This window comes from Dipodomys spectabilis, unplaced genomic scaffold (genome assembly GCF_019054845.1).
Source record: "Dipodomys spectabilis isolate Male_0828 unplaced genomic scaffold, ASM1905484v1 ptg000071l, whole genome shotgun sequence".
In the NCBI taxonomy this organism is placed as follows: Eukaryota; Metazoa; Chordata; class Mammalia; order Rodentia; family Heteromyidae; genus Dipodomys; species Dipodomys spectabilis.
This window is the reverse complement of record NW_024870748.1, coordinates 3,455,001-3,470,013: the sequence shown is the minus strand read 5'-3', so window position 1 is coordinate 3,470,013 and position 15,013 is coordinate 3,455,001. Positions and strand designations below refer to the sequence as shown.

At 38.2% G+C, this 15,013-nt stretch overlaps 2 protein-coding genes across 2 annotated transcripts; both read right to left on the bottom strand.

Annotated features, from left to right (window-relative positions):
* Positions 1-524: 524 nt before the first annotated feature.
* Positions 525-2,177, bottom strand: LOC122109945 (wee1-like protein kinase 2). Its single transcript, XM_042682416.1, has one exon. It carries the CDS (start codon positions 2,175-2,177, stop codon positions 525-527), a length of 1,653 nt encoding a protein of 550 aa, XP_042538350.1.
* Positions 2,178-6,676: 4,499 nt separating this feature from the next.
* Positions 6,677-8,050, bottom strand: LOC122109944 (testis-expressed protein 13D-like). The gene has a single exon (XM_042682414.1). It carries the CDS (start codon positions 8,048-8,050, stop codon positions 6,677-6,679), a length of 1,374 nt encoding a protein of 457 aa, XP_042538348.1.
* Between the last annotated feature and the right edge of the window lie 6,963 nt (positions 8,051-15,013).

Sequence of the window (15,013 nt, the reverse complement as noted above, 5' to 3'; positions counted from 1 at the left end):
AAAACACATTAGTAGAAACACTTGCTCAAAGAGGCTGAGAATTCTTTTATGAATAGTGCCATAAAATCTCTGAAGCACTGTTGAAATCCAAGCACATTTTCTTGCAAGCTGTTACTTCAACTCAAATACAAATTTTGTTCTTTTGCATATATAGGAAGAGTTGTGAGTTCCTTAGTGACGAATTCAATGTCCACTTCCTAGTCCATAGGCCAAACCAAAGGGTGTTTTCCTTTACTTCTTTCAGTTCAGAGCAGAGGACCATTATTTCTCATTACTTATAGGAAATGTGAAAATGAAATGTTGTCATTGGATGCCAAAAAAAATGAAAAAGAAATGGCTACTCATTATTCTTCTTGGAATCATTGCTATAAGAAGCCTTAGTAGCATTAGGAATTTTGATGTAGATGTTAAATTTGGATTTTCAAAACTTTTGTGAAAGCAAGTTGATATTTTTATTTTGTAAGAGGTCAGTATCTATTTCTGAAAGGCATGTGTTCAGCAAAAGACTAATGTGAAATGAATTCTTATGCGAAAGATTCCTCACCAGTAAAGTCCTCCTCCCCAGTAGATGTTTTCTGCTTCTTGTTCTTTTGCGATCCCCAGTCCTCAGAATCATCTTGGGGGAACTGTGTCTGCCGTGCTTCTCTGAGTTTCTTTTCTAGTGTGGCTATCTTAGACTTTTCCAAGTTGAGCTGCTGCTGGAGCTCCGCTGTTTCAGCAAATAATGGCCAGAGAACTTGACTTCTGGAGAGAGCTGTGGCAGAGGGTCTCTCTTGTGGGTCAGTGTGAATCATTTTCTTTAGCAAATTGCAAAAATCATCTGAGAGTTCCTGAGGAATGTAGGGAATGTTACCCTTGCGGATGTGATACCACTCATCACCAGCAGCAGGTAATGATGCTCCAGCAGCTGCTGCAATTGTTAATCCTAAAGCAAATATATCTGCTTTGGGAAGGTGTTCATAATTCTCTTGTAAAATCTCATTAGCCAGAAAGCAACTATCTCCTTCTTCTACTTTGGGTTTCCTTATTGAGGTCACATGGCCCAAGTCACCAATTTTATATATCACACTGGCAGAGAGAAACCAATCATCTTCATTTTCAACCTCTTCTGGTCCTTCAAATGAAACATTTTGCATGTTATGACAAATGAAGATGTTACTAGGCTTTATATCAAGGTGCACCATGCCAGCACTGTGGATGTACTTGAGCCCCAGAGAAATCTGATGGAGTATGTCTTTGAGGTTTGATTCTTGGAAACGATTACCAGATTTAGTGTTTTGAGATATAGCAACCTGCAAGCTCCCACCATTGCAGTATTCATTTTGAATGATTACATAATCACCTTCTGTCCATGAGGAATAGTAACGTACAACATTGGGGTGATGCCCAAGAACAGCATGAGCATAAACTTCATGCAAATCCAAATTTTCACTTGATACATCTGAAAAAGTTTTCTTGGAGCACTTGATTGCATAAACACATCCATCCAACTTCTTAATGCACTTGTAGACTGTACCAAATGCCCCAACTCCAATTTTTTCTATTTCAAAAAATTCTGTTTCATACCGAGAAGCCATGTTGATTTGTTGTAGGATACTTTTCATTGGAAGCAGCCTTTCTTTTTTGTCTTTCTCTGCTTCAATTTCTTCAGGATTACAGTATTTCCTCTTGCTTGTTGATTGAAGCAATCGTTTTCTGAAGGACTGTGGGGTAAATGGATTTATATTCACCAAATCCATTGAGTTTACCTCATTGTTGAGTGGAGTAGTTGTGATCTTCAAATATTTAGAGCTTGAGGAAGGAACATTTTCTCTTGCATAAAATGCTAGCTTGTTCCTCTGTTTTCTGGGAGTAGACAAGTTATCACACAACAGCAGCTTTCTTTTGTTGTCTGGTCGTGGTGGTGTCATAGGAAATGTGGAAGGATCTGACTTTGGAGTGTGTGGAATCAGATCAGGACTTCCCTTGTCTCTCTTCTGAGAGGTATCCACCTCACATACAACCTGGACAGGAGTCCCAGGAGGCTCCAAATCCTGAACTTCACCCTTCTTTAGGCTTTGGCTCTGTGTCTCTGTATTCTCTTGTGTGGCTTTCTGCATTTCTTTCCCAGTTTCTTCTTCACAAATGAATGAGCTCAGTTTCAGATTCAGCTCGTTGTTAACACCTCTGTGATCCATCTTAGTGAAACAGCTTATGACATAGGCAAGGAGATAGCTCAGAAGCAAATATCGTGTATCTACAAATAGAAAAGGTAGAAAAGCATTGAACCAAGAAAAGTTTGTAACTTTGTAGAGAGCCTTTCCCCTCTATAAACTAATAGCCATGCCAAAGTGCTCTTTTTAAAATCATAGTCATCATTCTTGTCCCCTGTATTTATTAGGTGCTATTTTCTCAATCATAAGGAAATTGAGGGAATGCTGAAACCTTTATTATCCCTTTTGCCATCAAGGCTACTGCCTCCTATTGCTTACCAGGGAAGCTTTCGTCTACCTTATACCTCCCAAAATGGATGCCTGCAGCTGTCCCACATTCAAGATGATTCCCTTGGTCTGCTTTTGCTAGTGGTGATGGATGAGTAATAAGAAATTATATATTAAGGGTGGAAACAGAAATGGAAATTTAAAGGCAATGATCTTCCTGCCTAGATTCCAGTAGAGGGTAAGACAAAAGTGAAGGACGGGCCAGGCACTGGTGGCTCAGGCCTGTAATCCTAGCTACTCAAGAGGCTGGGATTTGAGGATCGTAGTTTAAAGTCAGTCCAGGCAGAAAGTCCCCATGGAATTCTTATCTCCAATTAACTACTCAAAACCAGAAGTGGAGCTGTGGCTCAAAGTGGTAGAGTGCTAGTCTTGAGCAGAAAAGCTCCAGGACATCACCCAGACCCTGAGTTCAAGCCCCACAAAAACTAAAAGAAAAACAGCAAAGGAATGGGTAAGGAGGAAAGGATAGGTAGAGGGAGAATATTGTTACAATTGCCTGTTTTTCCAGTACAGAATTTTTCTTCTCTTGCTCTGAACTCTTTAAAGTCTCTAACTGGCCTCTTCCCACCTCCCTTGTATTCCCTTCCTCAGAGAAATGCCATATCTCTTTGTTACCATCAAGTTCATAAATACCTTCAAGGCATCAGTTCCAGGCCTTTTCTCACAGGCCATATCTGGTAGTAGCTGCTGCCAATTCTGATGTCTTCTCTTCCTTCATCACCATTTCTAGTATTTCTTCTCTATTGTGACACCACTATATTTAGATCCAGTTAAAAAAAAAAGCTGTGAATCTCCACTACTTGAAAATACACAGGGGCCATTAGGATGCATAAAATATTACATAAACTTCCCTTTCCCTTCATAAAATTGCCTCCCTCCAACAGCCTTCTTTTCTGGCCTACTGTTCTGGGTCATTAAGGCATTCATTTTTAGTCACATCTCTAAGAATATCAAAATTTCTGCTCTGACAGGATTATTATTTTTTGTGGCTTATCCTTTCATTCAATTATACTCATTGGAAGAAGGTACCCAAGTCTTTGCCTCTTCTCCCACTTTCTCTCAAGGATTTATGCTGCCAGTTTATATTTGGTTTGCTTTAATCCTGGGCATCTTGACAGAATTACTTGCTTGCAGACAGTGATTTAAAGAGAAAAAAAGAGGTGGGATACAGCTTCTAAGATCTGACCAGCACTCACTTCCTGCTGTAAACCAAAGCAAAAGTCAGAGATCTAAGGAAAATAGCTGCATGGATCATAGAGAAAGGCTGGGTAATGGCATCAAGGAATCTAATATTTGCTTCCACTCTCTGGAACAAAAGAGATACCTAACTTGAAGTTTCTATGTAGATTTAGATAGTTAAGAGTGCATGAATAATCACAATGCAATAAAGATACTTTACAGTAATAGAAACCCCCATTTTAATTCAGGGAAGAGGGGGGACACTTCATTAATGGACTAGATTTGACTTTCTTTTACCTTGAGTAGAATGGAGGGTAGGTGAGGATTTAATATGTCACATAAAAATATACCCCAAGATACACAATGCAAAAAATCCACATCCAGCTTTATCACTATTTAGGATCAGAAAAACTGGGACAGGAGTAGGTGCTGATGCATTGGGCAAGATCTCACAAGGAACTCAAAGGCACCTTTAGCTTGAAGTGGAGGCATATCTAACTAACTTCCCACTGTACCCCAATACCACCACCTGGCTCCCTGTCTTTCAGCAGTTGCCTTAGGGAAAACACAGCCTGAAAATAATTTATTTGAAGAGAAGGGGCCCAGGGACATTTTGAAGACTGTTGATCTCTGATCAATTACATTTTTAAGCCAATTAATCCTCCCAAGTGAAGCACCATGGATACATAGATAACACAGGATTCCTGAAGTTTGTCCTTAGATCCATTTTGTTCTTCTCTCCTAACTGGAGTGATCTGGAATAGGAGTAGCCCAGGGGTGAGGATTTAAGTTATGCAGCAAATATTCTTACAAGTGCTCTCTGTCTTCCAAACAATCCAGTGTTTTTTCATACAAGCTACTTGGCAGCCAGAAAGATACCTGTGATGCTCAAGGAAATTAGGAAAAGGATATGAGAAAGGCCATGTGTGTACTTTCATAGACTAGTTTACTGGTCTTTACCTCTGTTTGTTTGTTCACTTGTGGCCAAAGAAAAGAACAGTCTGGTCACTCAAAGATTTTCATGAAAGTCTCTTTCACACTGCTCCTTGAACTACAAAAATGAATTTGAGCGTCATTTCAGTTGCTTTTACCCAGGGTCATATTATATCTTCGGCAGACACTACTAATATATATAACATGTGCCCCCAAGTTATGCCCTCTTCTGTCAGTTAACCAAATTGACCAATAAGGATCTCATCAGATTATACTGTACAGTTCCACCTCCTGATAAACACTAAGCATTTAATAACTATTTTTCAAATGTATTAAAATTAAACAAATTTGCAGTAATAGAATTTACTATAGCTCTCCAAACTCCCCCAAGTTATTTCTAAGTTCAATTTGCTATATATACAAATTAAATTCTAACTAAATCATTTTGATTTTCAGTGTCCCCCTAATTAGTGCCCTAACTTCTCATTCTTCTTATTGCATGCAATAGAGGGTCTCACTGAGGTGTAGGTCCATCAGAATCAAGATGTAATTTCTTATGCCTCTTGAGAGATCTTCTAATGGGAAAGATTTAGCTTCTTCAACTATAAGCAAGTCTGGTAGTGCTGAAATATAAAAACAGGATACCTACAATACTTAAAAACCTAAAAAAAGAAGCACACATGAACACAACAGTGTTTTTTAAAGGACAATAACATTTTCTAGAAGTGTTTCGAATTCAACATGACTGCCCATAATCAAATACATGGTATTTTCAAGAAGAGAAAATTAAGAAAGGAATCAGGGAAGAAAGGCTTCATCACTTGAGCTTCTTCAAGATGTCATCCAGTCACTGCAGCCATGGAGAATCCACCACCTACAAAATTTAAATGCAATTAGGAGAAATTCTAAACTTAAAGAATGAGTGTGTGCCTCCATCAGAAAGAATGGCATTACCCCATTTGTTAGGAAATGGAAAGACTTAGAAAAAATTATATTAAGTGAAGTAAGCCAGGCTCAAAGAAACATAGGTCCCATGGTTTCCCTTATTTGCAATAACTAGCATATGTCTGAGACAAGCAGAAAAGGTCAGATAAGTCGATGTTAGATGAAATGAACCCCAAGATAGATATTCAAATGTTTTTGCTTTCTTGCATTGTTTCTAACACATTTATAAGATGATTTCTTTGTTGCTTTGTATGTTCCTCCCACACAGTATAATCCCTGCTTTCATTGTATTTGATGTTGGTATAATTTGTGGAGGGGAAGGGCAAAAACAAACCGTTTAAATAGAGATACAGGTGGACCCATTGCAACAATTAGATGTACAAGTCGTTATGTCAAAAAACGAACTTTACAACTTTGGGGGGGGGGGGTTGGGAGGGCAGGAGGGGGGAGGAAGATGGGAAGGATGGGAAGGGATGGGAAGAGGAAACAAAGGAGGAGGCAATGGGGGGGGAAGGGGGAGGATTGGGTGGTGGGGAGGTAGAGGGGAGGTAGGGAAGGGATGTGAAGGGTAAACAAAGGAGGAGGCTGCAATGCTTGATAAGAAATGTATGCATTATCCTGCCCATGTAATTGTAACCCCTCTGTACAGTATGTTCACAAAAAAAATAAGATTAAATTAAAATTAAAAAAAAAGAAATGCACTCATTATCTTGCCCATGTAATTGTAACCCCTCTATGGTATTTTCACAATAAAAAATTAAAAAAAAAAAGAATGAGTGTGATACTTAAAATTAGTTGTTTAGAGTAATGTATATGTATGTGTATATATATAAGTATATATATATATATATATATATATATATGCATGTCTACCTCAAAAATTGGTTAATTTGGAAACTGGGATATAATAAAATATTTTAATTTCCATATGAAAATTGTGCTTGCAAATTATCTGGCAATTATAGAAAAATAATTTTGTCTAAGAAAATTTTGGATGCAAATTTTCTAATAACTAAGTTATTCACTAATCAGAAGGTAGTGGGATAAGTGACAGCAGTAGGGTAGGGAAAGATAAAGACATAGGGATGTTAAGAAACTGGGTTCACTTTAGTGGGTTTTCACTGCTTACCTTCATGAAATCAGTGTTTTTGTCCTAGGTCAACACCTCCGTTCTCACCAGGCAAGTAGATGTTCTTGCATTTATAGCAGACTGGGCGCCATGGGGGATTCATGGTTTTACACCAGGAGCAAGGCCAATTTACTGCCGGGTTGCATGCAGCAAGCTTCTCCTGATGTTGGTTTTTTTTCACTTGCTTGGTCTTCAGTCGAGGGGTCTGGTGTTTCTTCGTAGGTTTTTTGGTACCATGGTTCTTACTGTTCCCCAGGGGAGTTGCCTGGTGTCTCTCTGGACTCTTTTTGGGACTGCGACTCTTCACAGTCCCCAGGGAAGCCCTCCCCTGATTCATCACTGGATCTTCCTTGGGGCTGGGTCTTTGGGCTGTCTCCTGAGGCTTCTTTGACATTTTTTCTAGGCTATGGGTTCTGCTTTCTTCCAAGTAACACTCGTCTTGCTGGTTGTTAGGAGGGTTAACCTTTCCTTGGCAACTTTTTACCCACAAGGGAGCCTTTTCCTCCTGAGGCCAAACAGCAACTGAGGAGCTAGTTAAGCAGGACTGTGAAGTAGGCCTCGGGGATGCAACGGCTAACATTGCTGTGGATGTAGTTGCTGCTGTTTCTGATTCTACTGATATTGGGGATGGTAGAGTTGTAGAGCATGTAAATTCCCCTGGCAAAGGCTTATTCAATGTAAATGGTTGCGAACCAGGCAGTCGTGTATGGAGTTGCATTGCCTGATTCCAAGGACTTGAGGATTCTGATACATGGACCAGAGAAGCTGACATTGGCTTTGGGGTGTTTAAAGACAGCTTTCCCTGAGCTCCCTTGTCCAATGACTCTGACTGTTTTTCCTCACCTAGGGCCCACGACATACATCTATACTTTTCGCCTCGCAGTCCACGTAAAAGACGCTGGAATAGTGGGTCTGAGTCTTCCATTGCTGACCTCTCAGCCTGGAGTAGCCTCCCACAAAGCACTTCACGCTCATCCATTGCCCGCTGGACAGCAGCCTGGGTAAACCTAAGCTGTGCAGCAGCCTCATCTCTCTCAGCCCGCAACCTCCTCAGCTCTGTTGCCAAAGCCTTAGATGCTACCTTGCGCTCCTCTACCTGTTTCTGCAATCGGCGAACCCGCCGCGTCTGCTGATCCCGCTGCCTCACGATTGCTCTCACCCCCAACGCCAAGCCGCTCCAGGCATAGGACCTCTTGCGGCTGCGCGGCACCTGAGGGTCGACCACGATCTTCCGGAGCTGGTCTTCTATCTCCTTCCAGGACCGGTAGCGAAAGGCTACATAGAACTCCGGTCCACCTCCATTCATAAGAACTTCATTGTTAATGAAGTGAATCACCTCACTATGGCGGAAGCCACTAAACTGGTCACCGAACTCAACAGCCATGGCGGCTGAGGCCTAGTCACACAGCCAGCCTCATCTAGCTCTTTGGCTGCCGCCCGCTCTACCAATTTAGGCTCTTCCACCCGCCAGTTTATTCAGCCTTTCCCTACCTTCCCAGTCCCGCTTTAGTCCTTCGCCTCCTCCTCCGCCGCCCTCCTCCCAAAGAATAAACCAGATCCTCTCACCAGGCTTTCAGCCGCTCGATGACAGTGGCGACCTATTGATACGTCACAGAGAGAGGCCCTACTCAACGTTGGATCATGGAGACAAGCCCTACTCACGTCGCACTGCCTGCTGGGACCAGCTCCTCCTCCTACAGCTCCACCTAGCGGTAACCTAGCCAAAGTGGTTGCGTATTACGTGGTATCATTCTGGGCTGGGTGAAAAAGAGTCAGTCCCTTGAAGACCTGGATGTAAGAAGTGAGCTGAGACCTTGAACTGTACACGTATTCTTCATTTGAATGGTAGGATGACTCAGAATGATAGAGGATTTCAGAGCAGATGGCATGTGCAGGGAGGCAGAGCTTAAAAGAGATGTGGCAGAAGGAATGGTTGCATAGAAGAGATTGAAAATTCAAGGCTACTAGTTCATGAAAAACAGAGGAACTGCATCTTATTAAGGACTGTGAAACAAACCTGGGCTTGTATTGCTGCTATTGGAAGTGGTGATGGCACCCTTCTGGGCAACAGTGAGAACTAGGTTGCATTAGGTCCCTTACAGTACTGAAATGAGAATCTAGCACCTTTCAGAAATTACAAAATCCCAAACCATGTGTTAAGAATGGTGAATGGGACCTCAAATGAATACCATTGCATTAACTAAGTGAAAGAGGTGAGTCTTGGTAAAGACAGACCTCACATTTGCTATTTTTTGGCTGTACTTGGTTTCAATTAGTACATATTAATCTTGCAAAGTAATGAATATGCTGAAATGTTTGTATATGTGAAAATAATGAAGTTTTTCATACTCACCCACTCTATTACAATTTCTTATTCCCAATTACAAATCCCCAATTTATTTTTGCAGTTTTTAGTGGTCTTGTTATGTTATTTTCATCCATACATATACAGTAAGTCCATTTTTGTTGTATATTTAATACATATAGTTTAAATAAGCATATTCACAAAATTTAAAAATCCAAAGAAATTTCAGAAACACAATATCAATTCACATGTGCATGTTAAGCAGCTCAGTTGATGGGGATAAGCTGTCATGCATTATTGTTTGTAATATATAAATACTTGCATGATTGGCTGTTTCCTTGCCCTTAATTTCTGAATAGTATTTCAAAAATAGAAGTGAGCAGATATCACAACTGTATGTTAATTTACATTACTTTGGATAAAAGGACACAAATGATATAGTACAATCACATGACAGTTCAATCAGTATTTTAAAGAAGCCCCCTATTAATGTCTACAGGAGCTACATTTATTTACAGCCACAGTGTTTATGTTATTATTTTTTGTTATTCGTTTTTTGTTGTTTTTTTTTTTGTAGGTCTTGGGGCTTGAACTCTGGACCTGGGCACTGTCCCTCAGCTCTTCAGCTCAAGGCCAGCACTCTACCGATTGAGCCACAGCTCCACTTCTGGTTTTTTGGTGGTTAATTGGAGATGAGTCTCTCGGACTTTTCTGCATGGGCTGGCTTTCAACTGGAATCCTCAGATCTCAGCCTCCTGAGTAGCTAGGATTACAGGCATGAGCCACCAGCACCCAGCCTGTTATTCTTTTTACCTTAGCTATTCTGACTAGGGTAAAATGGATTCTCTCTTTTCTTTTGATTCACATTTGCTTTATGACTATTGAACATTTATTTATATATTAATTTGGTATTTTCACTTCTTATTTTGATAGTTTTCTGTTCATTACCCATTTATTAGTTGGACCATTTGTTATTTTGGTGCTTACATTTTGGAAAACTTTATGTATTCTAGATATTAATTAATTTAATATTATAGATATTGTGTGTGTGTGTGTATGTGTGTGTGTGTGTGTTCTAGTCCTGAGGTTGAACTCAGAGCCTGAGCCAATTCCTGAGCTTTTTTGCTCAAGTCAAGCATTCTACTACTTGAGCCATAGTTCCATTTCTGATTTCTTTCTTTTTTCTGAAAGTGGTGGATAATTAGATATAAGAACTTTCCTTAAAACTTGGAAAAAATTATATTAAGTGAAGCAAGCCAGGCCCAAAGAAGCATAGGTCCCATGGTTTTCCTTATTTGCAATAACTAGTATATGTCTGAGTCAAGCAGAAAAGGTCAGATAAGGTGATGTTAGGGAAATTAACCCTAAGATATGTATTCAAATGTTTTTTCCTTTCATGAGATAGTTTCTAACACATTTATAAGATTATTTCTTTGTTGCTTTGTATGTCCCTCCCCCACAGTATAACCCCTGCTTTCACTGTATTTGATGTCGATATAATTTGTGGAGGGGAAGGGGAAAAACAAATCATTTAAATAGGAATACAGGTGGGCCCATTGCAACAATGAGATGTACAAGTCGTTATGTCGAAAACGAACTTTACAACTTTGGTGGGGGGGAGGGGGAGAGGGGAGAAGTGGAGGGAGCAGGGGAAGGATGGGAAAGGAAGGGAAGGGAAAACAAAGGAGGAGGCTACAATGCTTGATAAGAAATGTACTGATTATCTTGACCATGTAATTGTAACCCCTCTGTATAGTATTTTCACAATAAAAAAAAAAGAACTTTCCTTTTCTGACTGGCTTCAAACCATGATCCTCAGATCTCAGCTTCTGAATATCTAGGATTTAGAGGAATGAATCACTAGCAACTGACTAGATATTAATTTTTTGATAAATAGCTTATGAAGATTTTCCACCATTCTACAGTGTTCCTCTTCATTCTGATCATTGTTTTCTTTGCTTTTCAATTTGAAACAGTCCTATTTATCATTTTATTTTTGTATTGCGCTCAGAGCCTCATATTTGCTAGTCAGGCATTCTATCACATGAACAACACCTCCAGAACTATTGGCTTTCAGCAATTTTCAGACAGTTTGAAATTTCCATTTTTTAAAAAACTCTCATTCTTATTTGGGCTAGCCCTGGAATGCACCCTCACACTTTCTATGGCTTCTACATAGCCATAATTATAGACATGCCTACTTCTGGTTTTTTCTACAGAGGATTCTGGGGCAACAGATAAAGAAATACTCAAGCAGTGAATAATCCTATATTTCACAAATAACGTGAGGAATGATACTAACAGACAGGTAAAGCTGTCTGCCCCAATCCCTGCTTTTATAGGTGCAGTTTGTCTAGGGTTACCTTAAGATAGTTATGGAAAAATAAACAAAATGACACATTCTAAGAGGTACATAACAAGAAATCAGGAAGCACTATGATAAGTACCTACAGGAACTCTAATCTTTTGACAGGATTACTGCAGATCAGATACTCAAAATCCGTGTCTTTACTTTGATATAGGATAAATAGCTACACAAGCAGTTTTCTACTGGCTGTATCCATACTCTAAGAAAACTAGCCAAATAACCTGCAGCCAGTTACAGTCCCCACAGGACTCTACAGTTCCCATGCACTTGCCACCTAATTGGTAGAGATGGACTTCTTGCTAACTTTTTGCCCATGGTAGGCTAAATCTCTGCCTCACAAATAATTGATATTACATGTATGAGCCACTATGACTGGTCCTCATTTGTCAATTATTATGTGTGTTTCCTGAGCAGTTGGAGGCTTATTTAAAAAGTCATTGTCTACACCTATATCTTCAGTTATTTTTACTGCATTAGTCTGTAATAGTTTCAAAGTCTTGAGTCTTACATTAAGATTTGTATCCATTTTAAATCAATATTGGTACAAGTTGAGAAACAGGTCTAGTTTTAGTCTTCTACATGCAAATCTCCAGTTTTCCAAGTTCCATTTGAAGAGGCTAGCTTTTCTCTAGTGTCTTTCCAGCGCCTTTGCAAGAATAAGATATCTATAACTGTGTGATCTAATTGGTTTATTCTATTTGCTTGTTCCACACTGCTCTGAGTCTGTGCCATACTGTTTTTGTTACAACAGGTCTGCATTACTGTTATTATGGTTCATTATTAATGCATAGAAACCCTTCTGATATTTGCTTGTTGATTTTTTTGCACAGCTAATTTGTTAAAAATATTTCATCAAATCTAAGAGTTTTATGGTGGAGGTATTTGTGACATGGCTTAGAACTCTTGCAATAGTAATAATATGAATTATTCAAGATTTTTTTCCACCTTTTTCCCGGAAATTTGCTGAAATCAATAAGATATAACAATTTTGAAATACCAACTATATGAAATGATGTGTTATAGCCATTTTAAAGTAAATACAGTTTTTAACTATAACTTTTAATTTAGCTTACAAATTGAGATGTCATAACACAAAATTAAGAAAAGTAAGGAAAGAGTTGGGCCAAAGCAGGGTGAGAATGCTGAAGTGCTAACACTGATCAAGATTCATTGTTTTCATAGACTGTTTTATTCAGTTTCACCTTCTTTGTACAAACTACTTAACAGTAATAAAAATATAAAAATATAAATACATTGAAACGACATTCAGAGATGACTAAATTTATGAATTCAGAGATAATTTATTTTCCCATATTTTCATCAGCCATTACTTGTACAAGGGGGTTTCATTTTGACATATCCATATATGCATGCTTACAATGTGCCTTGATCTGTTTCACCTTCTCTATTACTGTCCCATCCCTTCTACATCTTTCCCTAATTTTAACAAGTTTCATTGTTCTATTTTCACATATATGCATAAAGAATTTTGACAATATTTACCATCCTTTACCCTCTGTCATCCATGTGTACTCCTACTTTTACCCATACTCTGGACAGAAACTATTTTACATTCTGATCACTCATTTTATTAAATATTCAAAGAGATTACACTGTGGTATTTTACATATGCATATACTGTGTGAGTGTGTGTGTATGTGTGTGTGCTCCTCTTTGTGTTTACATATAGGTTTATTCATTAGGTCTAATTTTCACATATGGTGAGAAAACATACAACTTTGTCTTTCTGAACCTAGCTGATTTCTCTTCACCCTGAGATCTCCAGTTTTATTTCCCTGTAAACAAGATAATTTCATAATTCCATTCTTCTTTATGGCTGAATGATTCTCCAGTGTGTGTGTGTGTGTGTGTGTGTGTGTGTGTGTGTGTCTCCATGTATCCTTGTATTCATCATCTATAAGGAAAGTAGCTGTTTCCATAACTTGATTATTGTAAAGTGTGCTATAACAAACATGGGTATACAAATTCCTCTGTTTCATCTTGACTTATGCTTTTTAAAAGACATATATACAAAAGAAATGTTGTGATATTATATGGTGGATCTATTTTTAAAGTTTTGACAAACCTCTATTGTGATTTCTATAGTGGCTGCTCTAGTATACATTCCCACCAACAATGTGTAAGGATGTGGGATCATATATCTTTCAATAAGGATAATCTGAATTCTTGCCAGTATTTGTTTGTGTTCTTAATGATGGCCATTCTGACAAGAGTAAGTTGAAATATCAGTGATGTTCTTATTTGCATTTCCTTTCTGGCCAGGGAGGTTGAGTATTTCTTCATTTGTTATCCATTGGTTATCTTCTTTTCAGAATTATCAGTTTGGTTCATTTTCCTATTTATCAATTAGGGATTTGATTCTTTGGGGGTGTAGTTTTTTGAATCTCCTATACATTCTGGTCATTACGCCCATTGTTAGATGTATACCAGGCAAATATTTTCACCCATTCTGTTGACTGTCACTTCGATCTAATGACTACTTTCTTTGCACCGCAGAAGCTTTTAAGTTTGAAGAAATCTCATTTTTCAAACCTTACTCTTGTTTGCTGCTATTGAGTTCTAGTCATAAGTTATTACATATGCCAGTATGTCCCAGTGTTTTATCTGTTCTTTTCTTTAGTAGTTTGAAAGTTTCATGTCTTATATTAAGATCCTTGATACACATTGAACTGATAAAGGGCAAGACATGGGGGATCTAGTTTCAGTCTTCTACATATGGACAGTTTCTCAGCACTCTTATTGAAGAAGCTGTATTTTCTCCAACGTATATTTTGGATTTCTTTGTCAAAATTTAGATTGTTTGTAACTGCATAGATTTATTTCTAAATCTTCTATTTCATTTAACTTCAACACTGCTTTTGTGCCAGTACCAAATCTGTTTTTATTACCATGGCTTTGTATTATAATTTGAATTCTTGTACTCTGATACTTCCAGCATTGCTTTCTTTGCTCAATTGCTTTGGCTATTTGGAGTCTTTTTGTGTTTTCATATGGATTTTATGATTGGTTTTCTATTTCTATAAAGAATGACATTGGAATTTTGATTCAGAGTACATTGAATGTGTAGGCTGCTCTCAGTGGTATAGACAGCTTCATAATATTAAATCTGCCGATCCATGAGCATGGAGGGTCTTTCCATCTTCTGGTGCCTTATTCAATTTCCTTCTTTAACATTTTATAGATTTTATTGTAGAGGTTGCTCACATCCTTGGTGAAGTTTATTCCTACATATTTTGAGGCTATTGTGAATAGAATTTTTTCCTGATTTCTTCCTTAGCCTGTTCGTTGTTAACATACAGAATAAGTACTGATTTTTGATTGTTGATTTTGTATTGAGATACATTGCCAAAGGTCCTTATCAAATCTGAGTTTTGGGGTTTAATTTTTAGGATCCTTTAAATATAAGATCATAAAATCAGCAAACAGATAATTTGACTTCTTCCTTCCCTATTTGGATCCTTCAGATTAATTGCTCTTCATTTAATGCCCTGAACAATAGTTTAAACATTATATTGAACAAGAATTAAGGCAGTAAAAACTCTTGTTTCATTCCTGATGTTAGAGGGAATGGTTTAATTTTTTCTCATTCATTAGAACACAGTCTTAAATTTTTCATATATAAACTTTCTTATGTTTTTCTGTTATCTTTTTAT